General features: G+C 46.2%; 1 protein-coding gene across 1 annotated transcript in view; it reads right to left on the reverse strand.

Moving 5' to 3' along the window:
- The window catches only part of LOC124003198 (xylosyltransferase 1-like), a 117,735-nt gene that overhangs the window by 23,262 nt on the left and 69,497 nt on the right, over nucleotides 1-24,976 (reverse strand). The window contains exons 5-8 of the mRNA XM_046311277.1: nucleotides 19,413-19,493; nucleotides 14,214-14,430; nucleotides 13,781-13,957; nucleotides 8,620-8,885 (exon numbers count right to left, since the gene is read on the reverse strand). Of these exons, the coding sequence (XP_046167233.1) occupies nucleotides 8,620-8,885; nucleotides 13,781-13,957; nucleotides 14,214-14,430; nucleotides 19,413-19,493 (741 nt within the window). The remainder of the gene's footprint in view (nucleotides 1-8,619; nucleotides 8,886-13,780; nucleotides 13,958-14,213; nucleotides 14,431-19,412; nucleotides 19,494-24,976) is intronic.

Consider the following 24,976-nt stretch of genomic DNA (forward strand, 5'->3'; position numbering starts at 1 on the left):
AGATAGCGTTGCGTGATGCCGTACGGATAGTGTTGCGCGTGATGCCGTATGGATAGTGTTGATGCGTGATGCCGTACAGATAGTGTTGATGCGTGATGCGTGTGATGCCGTGACGGATATGCGCGTGTTGCCGTACGGATAGTGTTGATGCGTGATGCCGTACGGATAGTGTTGACGCGTGATGCCGCACGGATAGTGTTGACGCGTGATGCCGTATGGATAGTGTTGATGCGTGATGCCGTACAGATAGTGTTGATGCGTGATGCCGTACGGATAGCGTTGGCGTGTGATGCCGTACCGATAGTGTTGACGTGTGTTGCGTATGGATGCCGTACGGATAGTGTTGACGCGTGATGCCGTACGGATAGTGTTGACGCGTGATGCCGTACGGATAGTGTTGACGCGTGATGCCGCGGATAGTGTTGATGCCGTACGGATAGTGTTGACGCACAGATAGCGTTGACGCGTGATGCCGTACGGATAGTGTTGATGCGTGATGCCGTACGGATAGTGTTGACGGATAGCGTTGACGCGTGATGCCGTACGGATAGTGTTGACGCGTGATGCCGTACGGATAGTGTTGACGCGTGATGCCGTACGGATAGTGTTGATGCGTGATGCCGCACGGATAGTGTTGACGCGTGATGCCGTACGGATAGTGTTGACGCGTGATGCCGCACGGATAGCGTTGACGCACGGATATACGCGCGTGATGCCGCACGGATAGTGTTGAGCGTTGCGTGATGCCGTACGGATAGTGTTGATGCGTGATGCCGTACGGATAGTGTTGACGCGTGATGCCGTACGGATAGCGTTGATGTGTGATGCGTGATTCCGCACGGATAGTGTTGATGCCGTACGGATAGTGTTGACGCGTGATGCCGTACGGATAGTGTTGATGCGTGATGCCGTACGGATAGTGTTGATGCACAGATAGCGTTGACGCGTGATGCCGTACGGATAGTGTTGACGTGACACGGATAGTGTTGCGCGTGATGTCGTACAGATAGTGTTGATGCGTGACAGATAGTGTTGATGCGTGATGCCGTACGGATAGCCGTACGGATAGTGTTGATGCGTGATGCCGTACGGATAGTGTTGATGCGTGATGCCGTGATGCCGCACGGATAGTTGATGCGTGATGCCGCGGATAGTGTTGACGCGTGATGCCGCGGATACGGATAGCGTTGATGCGTGATGCCGTACGGATAGTGTGATGCGTGATGCCACACGGATAGTGTTGACGCGTGATGCCGCACGGATAGTGTTGATGCGTGATGCCGTGACGGATAGTGTTGATGCGTGATGCCGTACGGATAGTGTTGCGTTGACGCGTGATGCCGTACGGATATAGTGATGCCGTACGGATAGTGTTGACGCGTGATGCCGTACAGATAGTGTTGATGCGTGATGCCGTACAGATAGTGTTGATGCGTGATGCCGTACGGATAGCGTTGGCGCGCGTGATGCCGTACGGATAGTGTTGCCGACGGATAGTGTTGATGCGTGATGCCGTACGGATAGTGTTGATGCGTGATGCCACGGATAGTGTTGACGCGTGATGCCGTACGAATAGTGTTGACGCGCGGATAGTGTTGACGCGTGATGCCGTACGGATAGTGTTGACGCACAGATAGCGTTGACGCGTGATGCCGTACGGATAGTGTTGATGCGTGATGCCGTACGGATAGTGTTGACGCGTGATGCCGTACAGATAGTGTTGATGCGTGATGCCGTACGGATAGTGTTGATGCGTGATGCCGTACGGATAGTGTTGATGCGTGATGCCGTACGGTTAGCGTTGGCGCGTGATGCCGTACGGATAGCGTTGACGCGTGTTGCCGTACGGATAGTGTTGATGCGTGATGCCGTACGGATAGTGTTGACGCGTGATGCCGTACGGATAGAGTTGATGCGTGATGCCGTACGGATAGTGTTGACGCACAGATAGCGTTGACGCGTGATGCCGTACGGATAGTGTTGATGCGTGATGCCGTACGGATAGTGTTGACGCGTGATGCCGTATGGATAGTGTTGATGCGTGATGCCGTACAGATAGTGTTGATGCGTGATGCCGTACGGATAGCGTTGGCGTGTGATGCCGTACGGATAGTGTTGACGCGTGTTGCCGTACGGATAGTGTTGATGCGTGATGCCGTACGGATAGTGTTGACGCGTGATGCCGTACGGATAGTGTTGACGCGTGATGCCGTACGGATAGAGTTGATGCGTGATGCCGTACGGATAGTGTTGACGCACAGATAGCGTTGACGCGTGATGCCGTACGGATAGTGTTGACGCGTGATGCCGTATGGATAGTGTTGATGCGTGATGCCGTACAGATAGTGTTGATGCGTGATGCCGTACGGATAGCGTTGGCGTGTGATGCCGTACGGATAGTGTTGACGCGTGTTGCCGTACGGATAGTGTTGATGCGTGATGCCGTACGGATAGTGTTGACGCGTGATGCCGTACGGATAGTGTTGACGCGTGATGCCGTATGGATAGTGTTGATGCCGTGATGCCGGATAGTGTTGATGCGTGATGCGTGATGCCGTGATGCCGGATAGTGTATGGAGTGTTGATGCGTGATGCCGTACGGATAGTGTTGACGCGTGATGCCGTACGGATAGTGTTGACGCGTGATGCCGTACGGATAGTGTTGACGCGTGATGCCGTACGGATAGTGTTGATGCGTGATGCCGTACGGATAGTGTTGACGCACAGATAGCGTTGACGCGTGATGCCGTACGGATAGTGTTGATGCGTGATGCCGTACGGATAGTGTTGATGCGTGATGCCGTACGGATAGCGTTGACGCGTGATGCCGTACGGATAGTGTTGACGCGTGATGCCGTACGGATAGTGTTGACGCGTGATGCCGTACGGATAGTGTTGACGCGTGATGCCGTACGGATAGCGTTGACGCGTGATGCCGTACGGATAGTGTTGACGCGTGATGCCGTACGGATAGCGTTGACGCGTGATGCCGTACGGATAGTGTTGACGCGTGATGCCGTACGGATAGTGTTGACGTGTGATGCCGTCTGACACCAGATATGTTTATTATTGGATGAGGAAGGATACAAAAAGGTTTCTGACGGAGGGTTGAATTTCACCCAAAACATTGATGTGTATCACTGTCACGATGCTGTGAATGACTGCTGCGGTGTGTGTGTGTGTGCATTCATGTTCTGTGCATGCATTTTCTGTGCGTGTATAATACTGTTTGTGTGTACGTGTGTGTGTGTGTGTGTGTGTGTGTGTGTGTGTGTGTGTGTGTGTGTGTGTGTGTGTGTGTGTGTGTGTGTGTGTGTGTGTGTGTGTGTGTGTGTGTGTGTGTGTGTGTGTGTGTGTGTGTGTGTGTGTCAGCATGTTATATGCATGCCTGTACACAGTGGTGGAAAAAGTACCCAATCGTCATACTTGAGGAGAAATAAAGATACCTAAATAGTATGTTCCAAGATGGCGTAGCAGTAAGTCGTCCTGTCGTGTCCCTTGTATATATCGTTTCTTTTTCTTTTTTACATATTTTTCTTCGCATATCTCTTTAAAACATTTTGCTAAACCTAAGCTTCCAAATACTCTCCTGCAACCCGCCTCACCCACTTTTTCCTAAAGTATATATATTTACTTCGGACCTGGAACCCCTCAACTGAAGCTAGCCAGCTAACCACCAGCTATGCTAGCGGTCTTCAGCTAACCGGTCATCAGCTAACCTTTAGCTCGGAAAGCTCTCGCCAGTTCGAACAACGCGACTCTAACCAGAGCATAACGGACCTATTTATTCTTCATCCCACAGATTCCCACTGCAAACGGAACATTTTGTCAGCTGGATCTTCACAACTAGCTAAACCGCAACCCCGGATGATTACTCCTGGCTAGCGTTTCCACCCACTTAGCTTGAAGCTAGCCCGGCCAGAGCACCTGTGCTACCACCGTAGCATACTCCTGGGCTACAATACCCGGGCCCACGACCGGTCTATCGATGTCACCGCATGAAGAGGAATAAACAGACTCACCCCATCGCGACGTCCCCCAAAGGCTAACTCTCTAGCCCTTGCTATCTCCTTGCTTGCTAATTCGGCCTGCTAACTGCTAGCTTGTTTAGCTCCGGTCCGCTAACTGCTACCTTGTTTAGCCCCGGCCTACGAATTGTTAGCTTGTTAGCACAGGCCTGCTAACCGTCTGAATCGCCGCGTCCCAAACACTCACTGGACCCATATTTACTTTCTATCTCTTTTCGATTTTTAATTTGTTTATACCTTCCGGAAACCTGCATCACCCAATGTGATACGGAATCGCTATTATTTTTAATTTTTAGAACACACTCAAGAACCTCCAGAAGCTAACCAGCTAACTAGCTACAAGCTATTTAGTCATTGTTAGTGTTTAAAAAAAAACCTGGATAACACTCGCCAGTCCAGCTTCCATGCCCCATCCACCGCTGCCCCCTGGACACTGATCTCTTGGCTACATAGCTGATGCACGCTGGACTGTCCATTAATCACGGTACTCCATTCTGCTTGTTTGTTTTATCTGTCGGCCCCGTTGCCTAGTCAACGCCATTTTACCTGCTGTTGTTGTGCTAACTGATTAGCTGTTGTTGTCTCACCTACTGTTTTAGCTAGCTTTCCCAATTCAACACCTGTGATTACTGTATTCCTCGCTGTATGTCTCTCTCAAATGTCAATATGCCTTGTATACTGTTGTTCAGGTTAGTTATCATTGTTTTAGTTCACAATGGAGCCCCTAGTTCCACTCTTCATAACCCTGATACCTCCTTTGTCCCACCTCCCACACATGCGGTGACCTCACCCATTTACAACCAGCATGTCCAGAGATACAACCTCTCATCATCAGTGCCTGGGCTTACCTCCGCTGTACCCGCACCCCACCATACCCCTGTCTGCGAATTATGCCCTGAATATATTCTACCATGCCCAGAAACCTGCTCCTCTTATTCTCTGTCCGCAACGCTCTAGGCGACCAGTTTTGATAGCCTTTAGCCGCACCCTCATACTACTCCTTCTCTGTTCCGCGGGTGATGTGGAGGTAAACCCAGGCCCTGCATGTCCCCAGGCACCCTCATTTGTTGACTTCTGTGATCGAAAAAGCCTTGGTTTCATGCATGTCAACATCAGAAGCCTCCTCCCTAAGTTTGTTTTACTCACTGCTTTAGCACACTCTGCTAACCCTGATGTCCTTGCCGTGTCTGAATCCTGGCTCAGGAAGGCCACCAAAAATTCAGAGATTTCCATACCCAACTATAACATCTTCCGTCAAGATAGAACTGCCAAAGGGGGAGGAGTTGCAGTCTACTGCAGAGATAGCCTGCAAAGTAATGTCATACTTTCCAGGTCCATACCCAAACAGTTCGAACTACTAATTTTGAAAATTACTCTCTCCAGAAATAAGTCTCTCACTGTTGCCGCCTGCTACCGACCCCCCTCAGCTTCCAGCTGTGCCCTGGACACCATTTGTGAATTGATCGCCCCCCCATCTAGCTTCAGAGTTTGTTCTGTTAGGTGACCTAAACTGGGATATGCTTAACACCCCGGCAGTCCTACAATCTAAGCTAGATGCCCTCAATCTCACACAAATCATCAAGGAACCCACCAGGTACAACCCTAACTCTGTAAACAAGGGCACCTTCATAGACGTCATCCTGACCAACTGGCCCTCCAAATACACCTCCGCTGTCTTCAACCAGGATCTCAGCGATCACTGCCTCATTGCCTGTATCCACTACGGAGCCGCAGTCAAACGACCACCCCTCATCACTGTCAAGCGCTCCCTAAAACACTTCTGTGAGCAGGCCTTTCTAATCGACCTGGCCCGGGTATCCTGGAAGGATATTGACCTCATCCCGTCAGTTGAGGATGCCTGGTCATTCTTTAAAAGTAACTTCCTCACCATTTTAGATAAGCATGCTCCGTTCAAAAAATGCAGAACTAAGAACAGATACAGCCCTTGGTTCACTCCAGACCTGACTGCCCTCGACCAGCACAAAAACATCCTGTGGCGGACTGCAATAGCATCGAATAGTCCCCGCGATATTTAACTGTTCAGGGAAGTCAGGAACCAATACACGCAGTCAGTCAGGAAAGCTAAGGCCAGCTTCTTCAGGCAGAAGTTTGCATCCTGTAGCTCCAACTCCAAAAAGTTCTGGGACACTGTGAAGTCCATGGAGAACAAGAGCACCTCCTCCCAGCTGCCCACTGCACTGAGGCTAGGTAACACGGTCACCACTGATAAATCCATGATTATCGAAAACTTCAATAAGCATTTCTCAACGGCTGGTCATGCCTTCCGCCTGGCAACTCCAACCTCGGCCAACAGCTCCGCCCCCCCCCGCAGCTCCTCGCCCAAGCCTCTCCAGGTTCTCCTTTACCCAAATCCAGATAGCAGATGTTCTGAAAGAGCTGCAAAACCTGGACCCGTAAAAATCAGCTGGGCTTGACAATCTGGACCCTCTATTTCTGAAACTATTCTCCGCCATTGTCGCAACCCCTATTACCAGCCTGTTCAACCTCTCTTTCATATCGTCTGAGATCCCCAAGGATTGGAAAGCTGCCGCAGTCATCCCCCTCTTCAAAGGGGGAGACACCCTGGACCCAAACTGTTACAGACCTATATCCGTCCTGCCCTGCCTATCTAAGGTCTTCGAAAGCCAAGTCAACAAACAGGTCACTGACCATCTCAAATCCCACCGTACCTTCTCCGCTGTGCAATCTGGTTTCCGAGCTGGTCACAGGTGCACCTCAGCCACACTCAAGGTACTAAACACTATCATAACCGCCATCGATAAAAGACAGTACTGTGCAGCCGTCTTCATCGACCTTGCCAAGGCTTTCGACTCTGTCAATCACCATATTCTTATCGGCAGACTCAGTAGCCTCGGTTTTTCGGATGAAAGCCTTGCCTGGTTCACCAATTACTTTGCAGACAGAGTTCAGTGTGTCAAATCGGAGGGCATGCTGTCCGGTCCTCTGGCAGTCTCTATGGGGGTGCCACAGGGTTCAATTCTCGGGCCGACTCTTTTCTCTGTATATATCAATGATGTTGCTCTTGCTGCGGGTGATTCCCTGATCCACCTCTACGCAGACGACACCATTCTATATACTTTCGGCCGTCATTGGACACTGTGCTATCTAACCTCCAAACGAGCCTCAATGCCATACAACACTCCTTCAGTGGCCTCCAACTGCTCTTAAACGCTAGTAAAACCAAATGCATGCTTTTCAACCGATCGCTGCCTGCACCTGCATGCCCGACTAGCATCACCACCCTGGATGGTTCCGACCTTGAATATGTGGACATCTATAAGTACCTAGGTGTCTGGCTAGACTGCAAACTCTCCTTCCAGACTCATATCAAACATCTCCAATCGAAAATCAAATCAAGAGTCGGCTTTCTATTCCGCAACAAAGCCACCTTCACTCTCACCGCCAAGCTTACCCTAGTAAAACTGACCACCTTATACCACCCACCACTGTGACTTGTATGCTCTAGTCGGCTGGCCCTCGCTACATATTCGTCGCCAGGCTCCAGGTCATCTACAAGTCCATGCGAGGTAAAGCTTCGCTTTATCTCAGTTCACTGGTCACGATGGCAACACCCATCCGTAGCACGCGCTCCAGCAGGTGTATCTCACTGATCATCCCTAAAGCCAACACCTCATTTGGACGCTTTTCGTTCCAGTACTCTGCTGCCTGTGACTGGAACGAATTGCAAAAATCGCTGAAGTTGGAGACTTTTATCTCCCTCACCAACTTCAAACATCAGCTATCTGAGCAGCTAACCGATCACTGCAGATGTACATAGTCTATTGGTAAATTCGCCTACCTCCTCATGCCTTTTGCACACATTGTATATAGACTCCCCTTTTTTTCTTATGTGTTATTGACTTGTTAATTGTTTACTCCATGTGTAACTCTGTGTTGTCTGTTCACACTGCTATGCTTTATCTTGGCCAGGTCGCAGTTGCAAATGAGAACTTGTTCTCAACTAGCCTACCTGGTTAAATAAAGGTGAAATATATTTTTTTTAAATATAAAAAAAAAAACTAAATGACTCAAGTAAAAGTGAAAGACTAAAAGTAAAATACTACTTGAGTAAAATTGTAAAAGTATTTGGTTTTCAATATACTTAAGTATCAAAAGTAAAACTATAAATAATTTCAAATTCCTTATACTAAGCAAAGCAGCTGGCCACATTTTGTAGTTTAAATTTGTATTTATTTATGGATAGCCAGGGAGGGGCACGCTCCTACAAACGAAGTATGTGTTTAGTGAGTCCGCCAGATCAGAGGCAGTAGGGGTGACCAGAGGTGATCTACTTTTTACTGCAAAATAATGTACTTTCTACTCCAAACATTTTCCCTGACACCCAAAAGTACAAGTTACATGATGAATGCTTAGCAAGACAGGAAAATGCTCTAATTCACACACTTATCAAGAGAACATTTTCTTTAGGAATGTAATGAAGTAAAAGGAGTCAAAAATATGAATAGTAAAGTAAAGTAAAGTACAGAGAACTACATAAGTATTTTTACTTAAGTACTTTACACCACTGTGTGTACATGTGTTCAGTGTGTGACCTGGACTGCTTACTAACCTGCAGCTGTCATCCTTAGGATCTCCTTGCAGCGATGCTGCCGCCCTGGCCAGGCCCATACGAGCAAACGCATGGTAGAGTGTGAGCTGTGTGTCGCTCAGGGTTGCGACCCCATCCGCCTCGTCAAACGCACTCTCCCAGTAGGCCTGGAGGCCAGGGGTCCCCTGGGGCATGGGTCCAAACAGGTAGCCATCCAGTTGGTTCACTATCTCCTGGTTAACACTGGCTTCAAACTTCCTGGCAAAGAACGTAGGACGGGACGTTTGCTGTGAGGAAATGGAGGGAGTAGGAGAGAAGGGGAGAGAGAAACATAGAGAAGATTATAGAAATGGTGGCTTGCTGGGAACGACTGCAGAATGGGAGATGGAGTGGAAGTGAGTGGGAGGTTGTGTGTGTGAGAGAGAGAGAGAGAGAGAGAGAGAGAGAGAGAGAGAGAGAGAGAGAGAGAGAGAGAGAGAGAGAGAGAGGAGAGAGAGAGAGAATGAGAGAGAGAGAATGAGAGAGAAAGAGTGTGTACATGTGTATGTGCGAGGGGCATCTTTGATTTAATATTCTCTCCCACATACAGAAGACAACGAGCAGATACACTGCCACGTCATATCTGGTAAACTGTCTCAGTACCCACATTTTCTCTCTCTCTCTCTCTCTCTCTCTCTCTCTCTCTCTCTCTCTCTCTCTCTCTCTCTCTCTCTCTCGCCTGCACATTTATTAAGTTCAGGGTTGCGTCTTTCCCCCTGTCAGCTACCAGAGCTGGCTGCGTCTTTCAAACACAAGACAAAACCACAGAAGAAGACTTCCTGTTTCCTTTGTACTTCCTGAAACACCAGGGAACCTTACCTTTATCTCTCTCCCCCATCTCTCTCTCTCTCTCCAATCACTCTCTCTCTCTCTCTCTCTCCTCACTCTCTCTCTCTCTCTCTCTCTCTCTCTCTCTCTCTCAATCTCTCTCTCAATCTGTCTCTCTCTCTCTCTCTCTCTCTCTCCAATCCCTCTCTCTCTCTCTCTCTCTCTCTCTCTCTCTCTCTCTCCAATCCCTGTCTCTGTCTCTCTCTCCAATCCCTGTCTCTGTCTCTCTCTCCAATCCCTGTCTCTGTCTCTCTCTCTCTATCCGCCACTTGCTGATCTCCATGACAACAGACATAAAACACCCAGAAGTCAGTCTCAGTTCTCTCCAAAACAACTCTCTCTATCTGTGCTACTAGGGCCTTGTTGTTAAGGAGGGTTTTGGGATTAACATTTTAGATGCATCACATTGTTGTTCCTCGCTAGAGGAACGCTAGAGATAATGTGTGTGTGTGTGTGGGAGTGTCAGAGCGTGTGGGTGAGTGTGCTTGTAGGTTTGTGTGGGTGATCGGATGCATCACTTTTCTCGCTAGAAAAACAAGGAGTGTCACGTCCACACTTTAAGAGGCATTCCGCTACTTTGCTTATGGCCCACTGAAATGGCTTTGAATGGCTGTGGGAGGCACTTACTGAAATGGCTTTGAATGGCTGTGGGAGGCACTTACTGAAATGGAAAGGGACTGGAGACGGGACTATAAATGACAACTGGAAGGAGGTGGGAGAAAAATGAGTGCTGATGTCAACAATGGCTAATTGGCGTATGTAAATGAGTTTCCTCTAGAAGATGGTGTGCAGTGTTTTCAACAAGCGCCGGCTGTCGGCTATACAGCCAATTACAGTCATTTTCAGCCAGGTACTTTTTCCACTTAAATGACTTTTCAAAAAGTCTGCCGATCCCTCTCCCACTAGAATGAACGATATGCATCCTCTAGCCATCTACTGATAGGACAGGCGCCTGTCAGTCACCAAGTGAGTGATGACAGGGAAACCCCGCTGGTTTGACAGTCTGCTGTCTGCCCCGCCTCTCGGGAACCTGGGTGTGTGTTGTGTGCAGTCAAATGTCTTTACACTACAGGTTGGTGGCGCCTGGATAGAAAGGTCTCGCGGTACATACAGGAACAATAGGTAGGTTAGTAGAGAGAGAGAGTCTCACACTGGTCCGAAATATGATAAAAGAAAACGGATTTAATCGTTTTAAAAGATATTGATACATATGCTATTTTTAAATAGTATTTTTTATATGGTATTTTTAAATTGTATTTTGATATGGTCTTTTCACAATGATTAGATGTACAGTAGTTCTATTGATTGAATCAAAGTGTTGACAATGGAGTCGTCAACTGCTGCTTCCTGTGTAGCGAAGCCCATGTTTAACACCTGCTTCATTCTTCAATAATACCTGTACTACAGACAGCTGAGAAAATGCCTCTTAAAAGGGAAGCTGGTAGCCTGTGGAAGTCAGCAGACTTGCAGGATTCTTTAAAGGCTCCGTGAAGGCAAAATGATTCTATGTTATTTATATCAGTGTTATTTCCTGACAGTTGCTGGTTGAAAATTCAATCTAGCATTAGAATGTACCACCAAAAATAGAGCTTGTTCGGCAAAAAATATATAATCTTAACACCCCCCCCCCCCAGCCCTGGGGAGCGTGTCTGGGTACTTCGTCTATTTGGCTGGCTACTCCACGTGCTTGTGGAAAACACGGTGTGAATGGGCTGTTAGGATGATGTGGATGGATGAAGGGTGGAGGATATGATTAATAGTATTCTCTCTCTCCGTTTGTCTCTGTCTCTCTGTCTTCCTTTATCTCTCTCTACGTCTGCATCTCTGCCCCTCCGTGTCCCTCCATCTCTCTCTCCACCCCTCTCTCTTCATCTCTCTCTCCACCCCTCTCTCTTCATCTCTCTCTCCACCCCTTTCTTTCCACCCCTCTCTCTCCACCCCTCTCTCCACCCCTCTCTCATCTCTCTCTCCACCCCTCTCTCTCCATCTCTCTCTCCACCCCTCTCTCTCCATCTCTCTCTCCACCCCTCTCTCTTCATCTCTCTCTACGTCTGCATCTCTGCCCCTCCATCTCTCTCTCCATCCCTCTCTCCACCCCTCTCCATCCATCTCTCTTCATCTCTCTCTACACCCCTCTGTCTTCATCTCTCTCTACACCCCTCTCTCTCCACCCCTCTCCATCCCTCTCTCCACCCCTCTCTCTCCACCCCTCTCTGCTCTCCTCTTCATCTCTCTCTCCATCTCTCTCTCCATCCCCTCTCTCCACCCCTCTCTCTTAATCTCTCTCTCTACCACTCTCTCTTCATCTCTCTCTCCAGCTCTCTCCCCATCTCTCTCTCCACCCCTCTCTCTTCATCTCTCTCCACCCCTCTCTCTTCATCTCTCTCCACCCCTCTCTCTTCATCTCTCTCCATCCCTCTCTCTCCACCCCTCTCTCTTAATCTCTCTCCATCCCTCTCTCTCCACCCCTCTCTCCCCATCTCTCTCTCCACCCCCCTCTCTCTTCCCCTCTCTCTCCATCTCTCTTCATCTCTCTCTCCACCCCTCTCTCTCCACCCCTCTCTCTTCATCTCTCTCTCCACCCCTCTCCATCCCTCTCTCTTCATCTCTCTCTACACCCCTCTCCATCCCTCTCTCTATCCCTCTCTCTCCATCCCTCTCTCTTTTTTATTGTCTCTCTCCATCTCTCTCACACACACTCTTCATCTATATCCCTCTCTCCCCATCCCCTGCTTCATGCTGATGCGGGCAATGGTTGACAGTAGCTCATGAACATTTTGCCCTGCTCCCTCAATCTCCATCTTTCCCTCATTCTCCTCTCTTCCTCTATATCTCCATCCCTTGCTTCTTGCGGTGGTTGACAGTAGCTCATGAGAACTCTCTCAGCAGCCTCCGCTGCTTGGCAGACACACAGCCAGTCCTTTCAGTTCCATACACCTCCGACAGGGAGGGGAAACTATTTACCCTCATCTCCTCCCGCACTGCACACCTTGCTGTAAATTCCTAGTGTGAGAGATAATGACGACCCATAGGGCCCAGCCCTGGCAACCTGTTGCTTACCTGGCAACCGGTGGCATTCTCACACCAGGGCAGCAACTGTGGAACTTGGCGGTGGTTCTCACGCCCCCTCATACGATTTATTAACCCAACTTTCACAGGTACAGTTCATCAGGTGAGAGAAATCAGAGGGTGAGAAGATGTCAGTCGAGGTCCAGGGTCTAGTTATGAAAGGTTCTCTCTGTTGTCTGTAACACGGGAGACCTTCTCCACCTCATCTCCTCCGCCCTGTCTTTCTTTCTCTCCTCTTTTCTTCCTCCTTCTCACAGATCTGTCCGTTTCTCCACCGAAGCAACACAACACCCCCACAGACTTATTAAGAGGACTCCTCCACACATCACCATTAGTAGGGACACTAGACACCCACTCCTACACCACAGATAGAACTAGCTACGTGTCCAGTACTAGACACTACACAGTCCTCCTCAGTAAATTCTGAATCATGAGCAGCTTCTAGCCTAAATATAGCCTCTCTGTCAGTCTATACTAGAGCTGAGGGTGGAAAACCCACACTCGATGGGTTATTAATTAAGTCCTATTAATACAGTGGACTGACTGGTAGGAGGTAGGAGGTCAGCACGGTGCCCAGTGTGTTCTGTATACTGTAATGAATCACACGCACAGACACACACACGCACGCACGCACGCACACACACACACACACACACACACACACACACACACACACACACACACACACACACACACACACACACACACACACACACACACACACACACACACACACACACACACACACACACACACACACACACACACACACACACATACACACACACGCACACACGCACACACACACACACATACACACACACACACATACACACACACACATAAAAAAAAAAAACACACACACACACACACACACACACACACACACACACACACACACACACACACACACACACACACACACACACACACACACACACACACACACACACACACACACACACACACACACACACACACTGTTCCTAGGCATTTTATACTGTAATAATACTGTCAGTGTGCTCCAGTCTTGCCAGAATTCCAAGGGAGAGCCAGAGAGCCAGAGTCAGGGTTGGCATTAGGGTTGGCAGCCAACAGGTCCAGACAGTAGACTAGGCAGAGGGCAGCAAGCTGGCATAGAGACTAGTTTGGTCAGCACTATGACTTTGGATGTATTCAAGTGTGTGTGTTTGAGAAAGAGAGAGAAAAGTGTGTGTGTGTGTGTGTGTATGATACCATGTCTCACCTGGAAGCGGTGGAAGTCGGCAGGTTTAAAGTCATTGGGGGAGCAGCCGCACCAGTCCACTATGTGTTTGTACTGACACTTACAGCCCAGCTTCCTGTTCCAGTTCGTGATGCGCAGGTTGTTGTCCACCATGCTCTCACAGTGAGCACTGTTCTCCAGCACCGTATGGAAGAACGACTGAGGAGAGAGAGAAGAAAAGAGAGAGTGGGTGAAGTGTAGTGTAGGCGGAGGAGAGGAGAATGAAGGATGACGTGGACACCTGGAACACTTAACCACAAACATCTCCTGTTCCTCATACCATCTGCTCCAAGCCCTTACGTAGTGAGTGTCCTTAGAGCTTTTGTGTCTAGGTGTGTGTGTAGGTGTGTGTGTTTACCTCAGCAAGCAGAAGTATATAGTTGTGTGTGTTTTTGTGTGCATACTGTGGTCTTACCTCGGCGGGCAGCAGTGTGTAGGTATAGAAGCGCTTCATGTTGGTGACCAGGTCGTCTTGGGAGTTTATAACGTACTCCACGAACGGACGATTGAGCAGGAACCAATCAGAACCGCCGTCCACAGAAATGCCTTCTGGGATTTTGCGGTCGCCAAGTCGCCACATGTGGGTGTCGCACTCAAAGAAAAGTCTGTCCAGACCTTGTTTGCGGATAAACCTGGTTAACCAAAAACACACAAACATGCTTAAACCTATAGCGACCACAAACACACAACCACACAAACATGCTTAAACCTATAGCGGCCACAAACACACAACCACACAAACATGATTAAACCTATAGCGACCACAAATACACAACCACACAAACATGGTTAAACCTATAGCGACCACCAACACACAACCACACAAACATGGTTAAACCTATAGCGACCACAAACACACATCCACACAAACATGGTTAAACCTATAGCGACCACAAACACACAACCACACAAACATGGTTAAACCTATAGCGACCACAAACACACAAACATGGTTGAGTTGGTTTCTTTTACACAAAACCACTAACTTGATTTGACTTATATAAACTTATGTCACACTCAACTATATACAATTATTTTAGCTTAATTTGTCCTTTATTTAACCAGATGGGCTCTTGAGGAACCTCTTTTTCCAGAGACTGGGAGAAAGCAAGGGCAAAAAAATAGTTTTGAATCTCTCACTGCTGCTGTTTACATAAATGCATACAGACTGAACAAAACATCTCTGTGGTGACATGTTTATCAACATTTACAAACACAGTTCCATATAGCCTGGTGGTTACTAGATGTTCTGCTTGGAAAAAAATGATTGTATGTTCGATGTTCACCAATTTCCCTTCACGGTATACACTCAGTATACCCTGCTAGTAGCTTTGAGAGAGCATAGGGAGAGAATAACATCCTATACATGTGTCCCTCACACACTAACAACGTGTGGCTCATGTGAAGCACCAAGTGTTGCAGTAGGTGCCAAGTTCAGGTCAAACAGACTCTTTCGGTAAGTCCTTGAAGGTCTTAAAGCCAGCTGCTATCCACCACAGAAACACACTTGTAGAACCTGTATACACCACCATCTGATTCCTATAGAAACAGCTACAGTGGGAAGGAAACGTGTGGGAAGAAAACGTATGGAATTATCTGTATTTCTGCATAATTTGGTCATTAAATTTGATCTGATCTTCATCTAAGTCACAACAATAGACACACATAGCGTGCTTAAACTAATAACACACCAATTATTGTATTTTTCTTGTCTATATTGAATACATCATTTAAACATACACAGTGTAGGTTGGAAAAAGTATGTGAACCCCATAGGCTAATGACTTCTCCAAAAGATAACTGGAGTCAGGAGTCAGCTAACCTGGAGTCCAATCAATGAGACGAGATTAGAGATTTTGGTTTGAGCTGCCTTTCCCTATAAAAAACACTCACAAAATTTGAGTTTGCTATTCACAAGAAGCATTGCCTGATGTGAACCATGCCTTAAACAAAATATATCTCAGAAGACCTAAGATTAATAGTTGTTGACTTGCATAAAGCTGGAAAGGGTTACAAAAGTATCTCTAAAAGCCTTGATGTTCATCAGTCCACGGTAGGACAAACTGTCTATAAATGGTGAAAGTTCTGCACTGTTGCTACTCTCCCTAGGAGTGTCCATCCTGCAAAGATGACTACAAGAGCACAGAGCAGAATGCTCAATGAGGTTAAGAAGAATCCTAGAGTGTCAGCTAAAGACTTATGGAAATCTCTGGAACATGCTAACATCTCTGTGGACGAGTCTATGATACGTAAGACACTAAACAAGAATGTGTCATGGGAGGACACCAGGGAAGAAGCCACTGCTGTCCAAAGAAAACATTGCTGCACGTCTGAAATTTGCAAATGTGCACCTGGATGTTCCACAGGCTAAATATTCTGTGGACAGATGAAACTACAGTTGAGTTGTTTGGAGGGAACACACAACACTATGTGTGGAGACAAAAAAGGCACAGCACACCAACATCAAAACCTCATCCCAAATGTAAAGTATGGTGGAGGGAGCATCATGGTTTGGGGCTGCTTTGCTGCCTCAGGGCCTGGACAGCTTGCTATCATCAATGGAAAAATGAATTCCCAAGTTTATCAATACATTTTGCAGGAGAATGTGAGGATCTGTCCGCCAATTGAAGCTCAACAGAAGTTGGGTGATGCAACAGGACAACGACCCAAAACACAGAAGTAAATCAACAACAGAATGGCTTCAACAGAAGAACATAAGCCTCTGGAGTGGCCAAGTCAGAGTCCTGACCTCAACCCCATTGAGATGCTGTGGCATGACATCAAGAGAGCGGTTCACACCAGACATCCCAAGAATATTGCTGTCCAAAGTTCACACTGACCGTTGTGCAGGTCTGATCCGCAACTACAGAAAAAGTTTGTTTGAGATTAATTGCTGCCAAAGGAGGGTCAACTAGTTACTAAATCTAAGGGTTCACATACTTTTCCCACCCTGCACTGTGAATGTTTACACGGTGTGTTCAATAAAGACATGAAAACATATTGTTTGTGTGTTATTAGTTTAAGCAGACTGTTTTTGTCTATTGTTGTGACCTAGATGAAGATCAGATCACATTTTATGACCAATTTATGCAGAAATCCAGATAATTATAAAGAGTTCACATACTTTTTCTTGCCACTGTATATAGGAACAACCTTAATTAATCCACTATCCATCCTATCTCATGTCTGTAGTGGTTTTATTCAGTCAAGCCTGTCTAACTCCTGGCACACACACACACACAGACACACGCACACACACAGACACACACCACGGCAGAGCACGACAGGCAGCCAGATTGTGATTGGTGTCAGTGTGTGTGTGTGTGTGTGTACCAGTGATTGGCATGTTATTTAGTAGAGTGATAGGGCATGGAGCGGGGCCGGGGGCAGGGCTGGCAGGCAGCACCTCGCAACTGCAAAAAAAGGGAAGGTTAATTAATAAAGCTACAGATGGAGCCTAATTGGATTATGACTCAGTCACCGAGCTGGGGCAAGGAGGGTGTATGTGTGTGTGTGTGTGTGTGTGTGTGCGTGTGTGTGACAGTGGAGGCTCCTCAGAGGAGGAAAGGGGGGACATCCTCCTCAGTGAATTTCATTTTTTATTTTTTAATAGTGAAATATTAAAAGTGATCCTCTATACTAAATATATTCACCAAATAATTTATTAAAACACACTGTATTGCAATGAAGGTTTACAGTAGCCTCAACAGCACTCAACTGTCCCAGAGGACAGCTAGCTTCCGTCCTCCTCTTGGTACATTGACTTCAATACAAAACCTAGGAGGTTCATGGTTCTCACCCCATTTTATAGACACATTACTTATGACAACTTCCGGAGGACGTCCTCCAACTTATCAGAGCTCTTGCAGCATGAACTGATATGTTGTCCACTCATTTAAAGGATCAGAGAATGAATCTAGTACTGAATGCATAGGCTACAGCTAGCTAGCACTGTAGTGCATAAAATGTGGTGAGTATTTGAGTCAAAGAGAGAAAGACAATATTTGAACAGTTTTGAACAAATTGATTTCTTCAAAAAAGAAGGAGAAGCAAAAGAGAGAGAGATAGCTCGCTATATTTCATTGTTTTTTTCACTTTCACTTTCGCATACTTAGCTAGCGAATGCAGCTAGCTAGTTTAGCCTACTCAAACACCTGGCTCAAACAGAGAGGGATGTCATGTTAGCCAGCTGGCTATGGCTATCCAGCACTGGAACTTTTCAAAGTCAATGTCACAACTCCCGCCGAAGTCGGTCCCTCTCCTTGTTCGGGCGGCGCTCGACGTCACCGGTCTTCTAGCCATCGCCGCTCCACCTTTAATTTCCATTTGTTTTGTCTTGTTTTTCCACACACCTGGTTTACATCCCCTCATTACTCTATGTGTATATTATCCTCTGTTCCCTCCATGTCTGTGTGTGGTATTGTTCATTTAGTTTCATGTGTGACACTTCAGGCTGGTTTTGCGCCGGGTATGGTTGTAACCCGTGGTTTTGTATTTTGTACCATTTTGTGTAATTTGTGCACATTTGCTTTCTTCCCTTGGGCCGGAGTGTTGTGACGCAGTTGCGTCGGGATGTTTTCCTCTGCCTGAATAAAGTGTGCCTGTTCACTCATCTCTGCTCTCCTGCACTTGACTTCCTTCGACCAGTTGCGCACACTCTGACAGTCAAGGTAAGCTTTTGGTTTGATTCATTTATTGCCACCGGGGCCGCCAGTATAACTGCTAAACTGTTTGCTGACTGTATACTGTACTGCATGATTGTAGCGGGTTTGCTAACGCGTTAGTTCTAGTAGCTATGTTGACTACGTTATGACGTTAGCTAAATGGTGACAACGATGTAGGCTGTGTGTAACGGTTATGATATGAAGGTTTGGCTTGGAAAGGTTTTTCCGCCTGGTACCAGCTGATGTGTGTTGCACTGAAATCCACAAGCGAAGGGAACAGGTGAGAGGAGGAGAGCATGTAGATATGAGAAGGAAGTGATCTGTTGAAAAATGTTACCTGAATTTCTCCAATAGAAAATCTTGTTTGCAACCGTTGGACTAATGATTACACACTAGATCAGCTAGATGCAGGCAAGAATGTGCAAGACGGTATTGAATGTGTCACTGTCTGTCGCCTTGATTACTCAAATTTCTCTTTGACCTGTCCCTCACTCTCCAAGAGTGTGCAAAGCTGTCTTCAAATCAAAGGGTGGCTACTTGAAGAATCTCAAATATAAAATATATTTTGATTTGTTTAACACTGTTATGGTTAATACATGATTCCATATGTGTTATTTCATAGTTTTGATGTCTTCACTATTATTCTACAATATAGAAAATAGTAAAAATAAAGAAAAATAGTAACCTTTTAGTAACTTAAACCTGTTAAATTGAACTGGGTAATGGAATATAAATAACAGCCATCCAATGTGCTGTAATAGAAATAAGGCCATGCTCATAAAAATGTTTGTTCTCCCTCATCTTAAACGGCACCGACCACCACTGGTGTGTGAGAATGAGAATAAGAATTAGTGAACATGTTTTAATGTGTCTGTATCATGCTATTGTGTGTGTGTGTGCACCTGTATGTGGGTATGTATTTATCAATGCGTGTGCTTGTTAGATCTCACCTGGCGTTGTCTCTGCCGTGGGACTTGATGAAGTTCATGTCTCTGTACTTGGACAGGAAGGCCACCAGCTGGCTGTTGGTTCTGTTAACGACAACCAGGAAGAGATTATTAGAAACCAACCAATCAGTGGAAACGACAGCCAGGAAGATCAATTACCAATTACCATAAATTACCATGAATTACCAACCCAATCAAAGAGAGAGAGGTAGAAACCATATGCCATATAATAGGGCAATACAACAGCTTTTTCCTGTCATCACTTTTCAAGGGTTGTCAAAGATACAAAGGGATAGTTGTTAAAGGGATAGTTCTCTATAAAATCCAAAGTATGCCAGCCATTTTCATGGACTCTCACTCACACAACCGCCACTCACTTTTATGCTCAGTTTGATTTTGGGGTGAACTATTGCTTTAACGGAACATTTGATCATGTATTATTTAACTATCCACTGTGATCAGGGCCCAGGGCTTTCCAGGACAGTTGGTCAGGAAAACGACTAACCCTAAGTACAAAGACAGTAAACATAACATCCATTTAACAGTTGGCTCAATAACCAACCCCACAGGCACTATACAATACAGCAGTCCAGTGGAATCAAACCCGTTCTACGCAGCCCAGCCAGGCTAAAAGCTTCTCCTCTGCAGTGCAAGCCATCATTACCACAGTCAAAGGTATTCTCAACAACACAGATGTCTGCAGAGTGTAAAGCAGGGCAGGGGGAGGCTGTCTGGGCCTTTAGATGACAGCTCAGTTTTCCTTTCTAAAAGAGCCTAAACTCTCCTAACAAAGCTGGGCTAGCGCAGGCTGAAGGGATGCATATTAATGCCATTTACTGATGAAGGAGCAATTTCACAGCCCCAAGGCTTTACTTAGTAGATGTAGTGGAACACACACACACACGCACACACACACACACGCACGCACACACACACACACTGATGTTGTGTAGCAGAACACACGCACACACACACGCACACAAACACAGACAACACACACAGAGCATGGCACAGCGGGGGAAATCCAGGTCACAGCATAGATTTGCCAGAGTTGTGTCATTGTGCCTGAGTGGTCACACAGTCTGTCCAGTGGGTCTGGCTGGTTTGCTGACTGACTGTCTGCCCCCAGGGTGCAGTCTCTCTCTCTCTGTCACTATATGTCTGGCTGGATGGCATTCACACACACTGCCACCGTAGCCAGTACCACAGAATTACCAGCCAAGCCCATATCACAGCCTTGCAGTCACCCTTAAACTAGCATCATAAAAACACCCTGCTACCCTGTTGGCATAGGCCCTAATTGCACACTCTTAGCCAAATATACTTTACTATACTGTGCATGTACTGTACTATAATTTACTATACTGGAAAAAGGGGAACCGGCCAGGCAGAGACAGCAAGGGCGGTTCGTTGCTCCAGAGCCTTTCCGTTCACCTTCCCACTCCTGGGCCAGACTACACTCAATCATATGACCCACTGAAGAGATGAGTCTTCAGTAAAGACTTAATGATATACTGGACTATACTGTAATGTACTGTACAATACTGTTGCTATACTGTACTATACAGTAATATACTGTAATGTATTGTACTATACTGTACTATACTGTAATATACTGTACCTATACTACACCGTAATATGCTTTACTATACTGTAATGTACTGTACTATACTCTAGCTATACTGTACCTATAATGTAGCTATACTGTACCTATACTGTACTATGCAGCAATATACTGCATAGTCTTTAGTAAAGCAGCTGGATAGTCTTTAGTAAAACAGCTGGATAGTCTTTAGTAAAGCAGCTGCATAGTATTTAGTATAGCAACTGGATAGTCTTTAGTAAAACAGCTGGATAGTCTTTAGTAAAGTAGCTGGATAGTCTTTAGTAAAGCAGCTGGATAGTCTTCAGTAAAGCAGCTGGATAGTCTTTAGTAATGCAGCTGGATCGTTTTCAGTAAAACAGCTGGATAGTCTTTAGTAAAGCAGCTGGATAGTCTTTAGTAAAGCAGCTGGATAGTCTTTAGTAAAGCAGCTGGATATTCTTTAGTAAAGCAGCTGGATAGTCTTTAGTACAACAGCTGGATAGTCTTTAGTAAAGCTGCTGGATAGTCTTTAGTATAGCAGCTGGATTATCTTTAGTAAAGAAGATGGATAATATTTCATAAAAGCAACTGGATAGTCTTTAGTAAAGCAGCTGGATAGTCTTTAGTAAAACAGCTGGATAGTCTTTAGTAAAGCAGCTGGATAGTATTTAGTATAGCAACTGGATAGTCTTTAGTAAAACAGCTGGATAGTCTTTAGTAAAGTAGCTGGATAGTCTTTAGTAAAGCAGCTGGATAGTCTTCAGTAAAGTAGCTGGATAGTCTTTAGTAAAGCAGCTGGATAGTCTTCAGTAAAGCAGCTGGATAGTCTTTAGTAATGCAGCTGGATCGTTTTCAGTAAAACAGCTGGATAGTCTTTAGTAAAGTAGCTGGATAGTCTTTAGTAAAGCAGCTAGATAGTCTTCAGTAAAGCAGCTGGATAGTCTTTAGTAAAGCAGCTGGATAGTCTTCAGTAAAGCAGCTGGATAGTCTTTAGTAATGCAGCTGGATCGTTTTCAGTAAAACAGCTGGATAGTCTTTAGTAAAGCAGCTGGATGGTCTTTAGTAAAGCAGCTGGATAGTCTTTAGTAAAGCAGATGGATAGTCTTTGGTAAAGGCCTCCCGAGTGGCGCAACATTCTAAAACACTGCATTTCAGTGGTAGAGGCGTCATTACAGACATCCTGTTTCGATTCCAGGCTGTATCACAACCGGACGTGATTGGGAGTCCCATAGGGCGAAGCACAATTGGCTTGCAACTGACTTGCCTAGTTAAATAAAGGTTCCATTTAAACCAGGGGGTTAGAAAAGAGGATACAAGCAAGACAACACAGCCTGTATTGAAGAGAAAAGCCTGGAAAGAGATCCTCACTCTGGGACAAAACAACCATGTGACTTATCCCTCCCTCCTCCATACCAGCCCCCCGGGCAGACACACAGACACCACTACTAGGGCGATGGGGGAGAGGGTATTTGGGCTGGGCCTTTCAGGCTCATCCATGTGGATGGGAGGACATTATCAGAGAATTAGACAGGGAATAATGCCTGTTTCTCCCCTACAGCCTTCAGCCTATACAGGCACACTGATTCCAACATAGCAGCAGACCAGGGCTAACCCTGCACTCCTTATAGCATTGGTGCTCTATGGCTGTAGCATATTGTTGGGATTGTCCCTTCATTCCTTACACAGTATCAGTGGAGAAGATGACCATAGGGTGGGTCAAAGCCTGGTTTTTCTTTAAGAGGTACGATGACTGTTGCATAGACTGGTTGGCTTCATTCTACACTCACATGACAGTTGAATTGAACTGAATTGAAGAGGGCTGCCCAAGGCAAGTATAATCTGTCACAGAGTGTTCTTATTTTTTGATTGTATCACTGTACGGCCTTGTAGATGAGCAGGAGTGGATTGAGGGAGTGGATTGATGACCAGAGTGTTGTGGGTTAATGGAGGTAAATATGGTCTAAATGAGGAAACTTGAGTCAAACCCAGGAAGTGGTCCAAATAAAAGCACTTGCTAAGCGAAGATATTACTGTCTGCTACGCCAACATGTAACCCCTCTCTTTCCCCCTTCTCTTCTATCACTCCCTCTCCCTCCATCTCTCTCCTGATGGGCCTATAAAAACCTCCAGTGTCAGCCCTTTCCTCCGCCACATCACCGCCATGCAAATGAAGAGAAGAAGAGGAGACCGACAGGAGGAAAGAAACGGCTCATCGGCACACCACAAACACTTCCGCTCACACAGTGGCAGACGCAAGCATACACGCACATTATGCAAAGACAGGCATGCACAAGGCATTATGCGCACGCGCGCGCGCACACACACACGCACACACACACACTTGAGCGCCCATAGACAGACACTGTCACTTTTATGATCGAGCATCAAAATCAGAACTATTCTCACCGTTTTCACACTATCCCATAATATCTACGACAAGCACATATCTATATGGCAACAGACTAAAAGTAAGCTCTTTCAGAAACATAAATATTCCCCTGAACATTTCCCTGACAGGTTGAACACAAACAGGGGTGTCTCCTGAGCCTGTGTATACAAACCGTGTATATAAACCAACCACACGTGTTGGACTATAAAACAACACAGGGCAACCACCTCTTTCTTTATACCTTCCATCTTAGATCCAAGTGTTGGACACACAAGGTCCAGTTTCCTTTTTCACAGTGGTGATTACAGCAACTGGTGGCCATCTGGGGAAAGTATGTGATCGAAGTCTATGAGGGACTAATGACCTTGAGGTTCACAATGGTGTGTATGTGTGACACTCATCCCTCGGTGGAATGAGTTTTAAACGCTTCTTCTCTTGCCCTCCAGCATTCCAACTACCTCCACAGACAGGTGCAGGCCCTGGCATCCCTCCCAACCACCTGGAGGATGGCTACCATCTGGGGCAGTGACACACACACACACACACACACACACACACACACACACACACACACACACACACACACACACACACACACACACACACACACACACACACACACACACACACACACACACACACACACACACACACACACACACACACACACACACACACACACCACCTGTTGGGAAGTCAATACATATATTGACCTAGGGGCAATTACCATGCAATCATGTAACCTATTCAACTGAGTAAGTAAGCCAGGAGAGGGATTGGAGTTCGGGGGGAACAAATGTGTAATCACCTTAAGAAGAACCGGTGATCGACTGTGATTGATCTATTTAAGTTGCTTAGCTCGGGTCTTTGTTGTAAGTCTGCAGTGGTTGTACAGTGAATGTGACCGTATGGATTCCCTGAGGGTCTATGGGGCTATATAGCTGTGTGTCTACTGTCTGGTAGTTATTCAGATGGCTATTGGTCTTCATAATGGCTCATTTTAAAGCGTGTCTGAACTGTAAATTATAATAACACAACAAAGGACTATCAATCTCTCAAAAAAAAACAATTCAATCCATGACATGACCAAACTGGTGTTGAAAGTGTTCCATTCCTTTCGTGTCGGGTCACACAGGGACGTGAGTATATGACGTAGTATTTCTTCTCTGTCTGACTCCTGGCCACTCAACCCGAACCAGCTTGACTGCTTCGAAGGAGAAGCGGCCCAAAACATCAAGACGTTCCATTAAAACCAATTTGCTGTCAACACAGCTGCTGCTACTTCCGTACTTAAACATAGACAGAGAATTCGGAAAGTATTCAGACCCCTTGAGTTTTTCCACATTTTGTTACATTACAGCATTATTCTAAAATGGATTAAATAAATAAAAATGCCAGCATCAGTCTACACATAATACCACATAATGACGAAGTAAAAACAGGTTTAGACATTTTTGCTAATTTATCACAAATAAAAAACAGAAATACCTTATTTACATAAGTATTCAGATCTTTTGTTATGAGACTAAATATTTAGCTCAGGTGCATCCTGTTTCCAGTGATCATCCTTGACATGTTTCTACAACTTCATTG

The sequence above is a fragment of the Oncorhynchus gorbuscha genome, linkage group LG18 (assembly GCF_021184085.1).
Source record: "Oncorhynchus gorbuscha isolate QuinsamMale2020 ecotype Even-year linkage group LG18, OgorEven_v1.0, whole genome shotgun sequence".
Taxonomy (NCBI): Eukaryota; Metazoa; Chordata; class Actinopteri; order Salmoniformes; family Salmonidae; genus Oncorhynchus; species Oncorhynchus gorbuscha.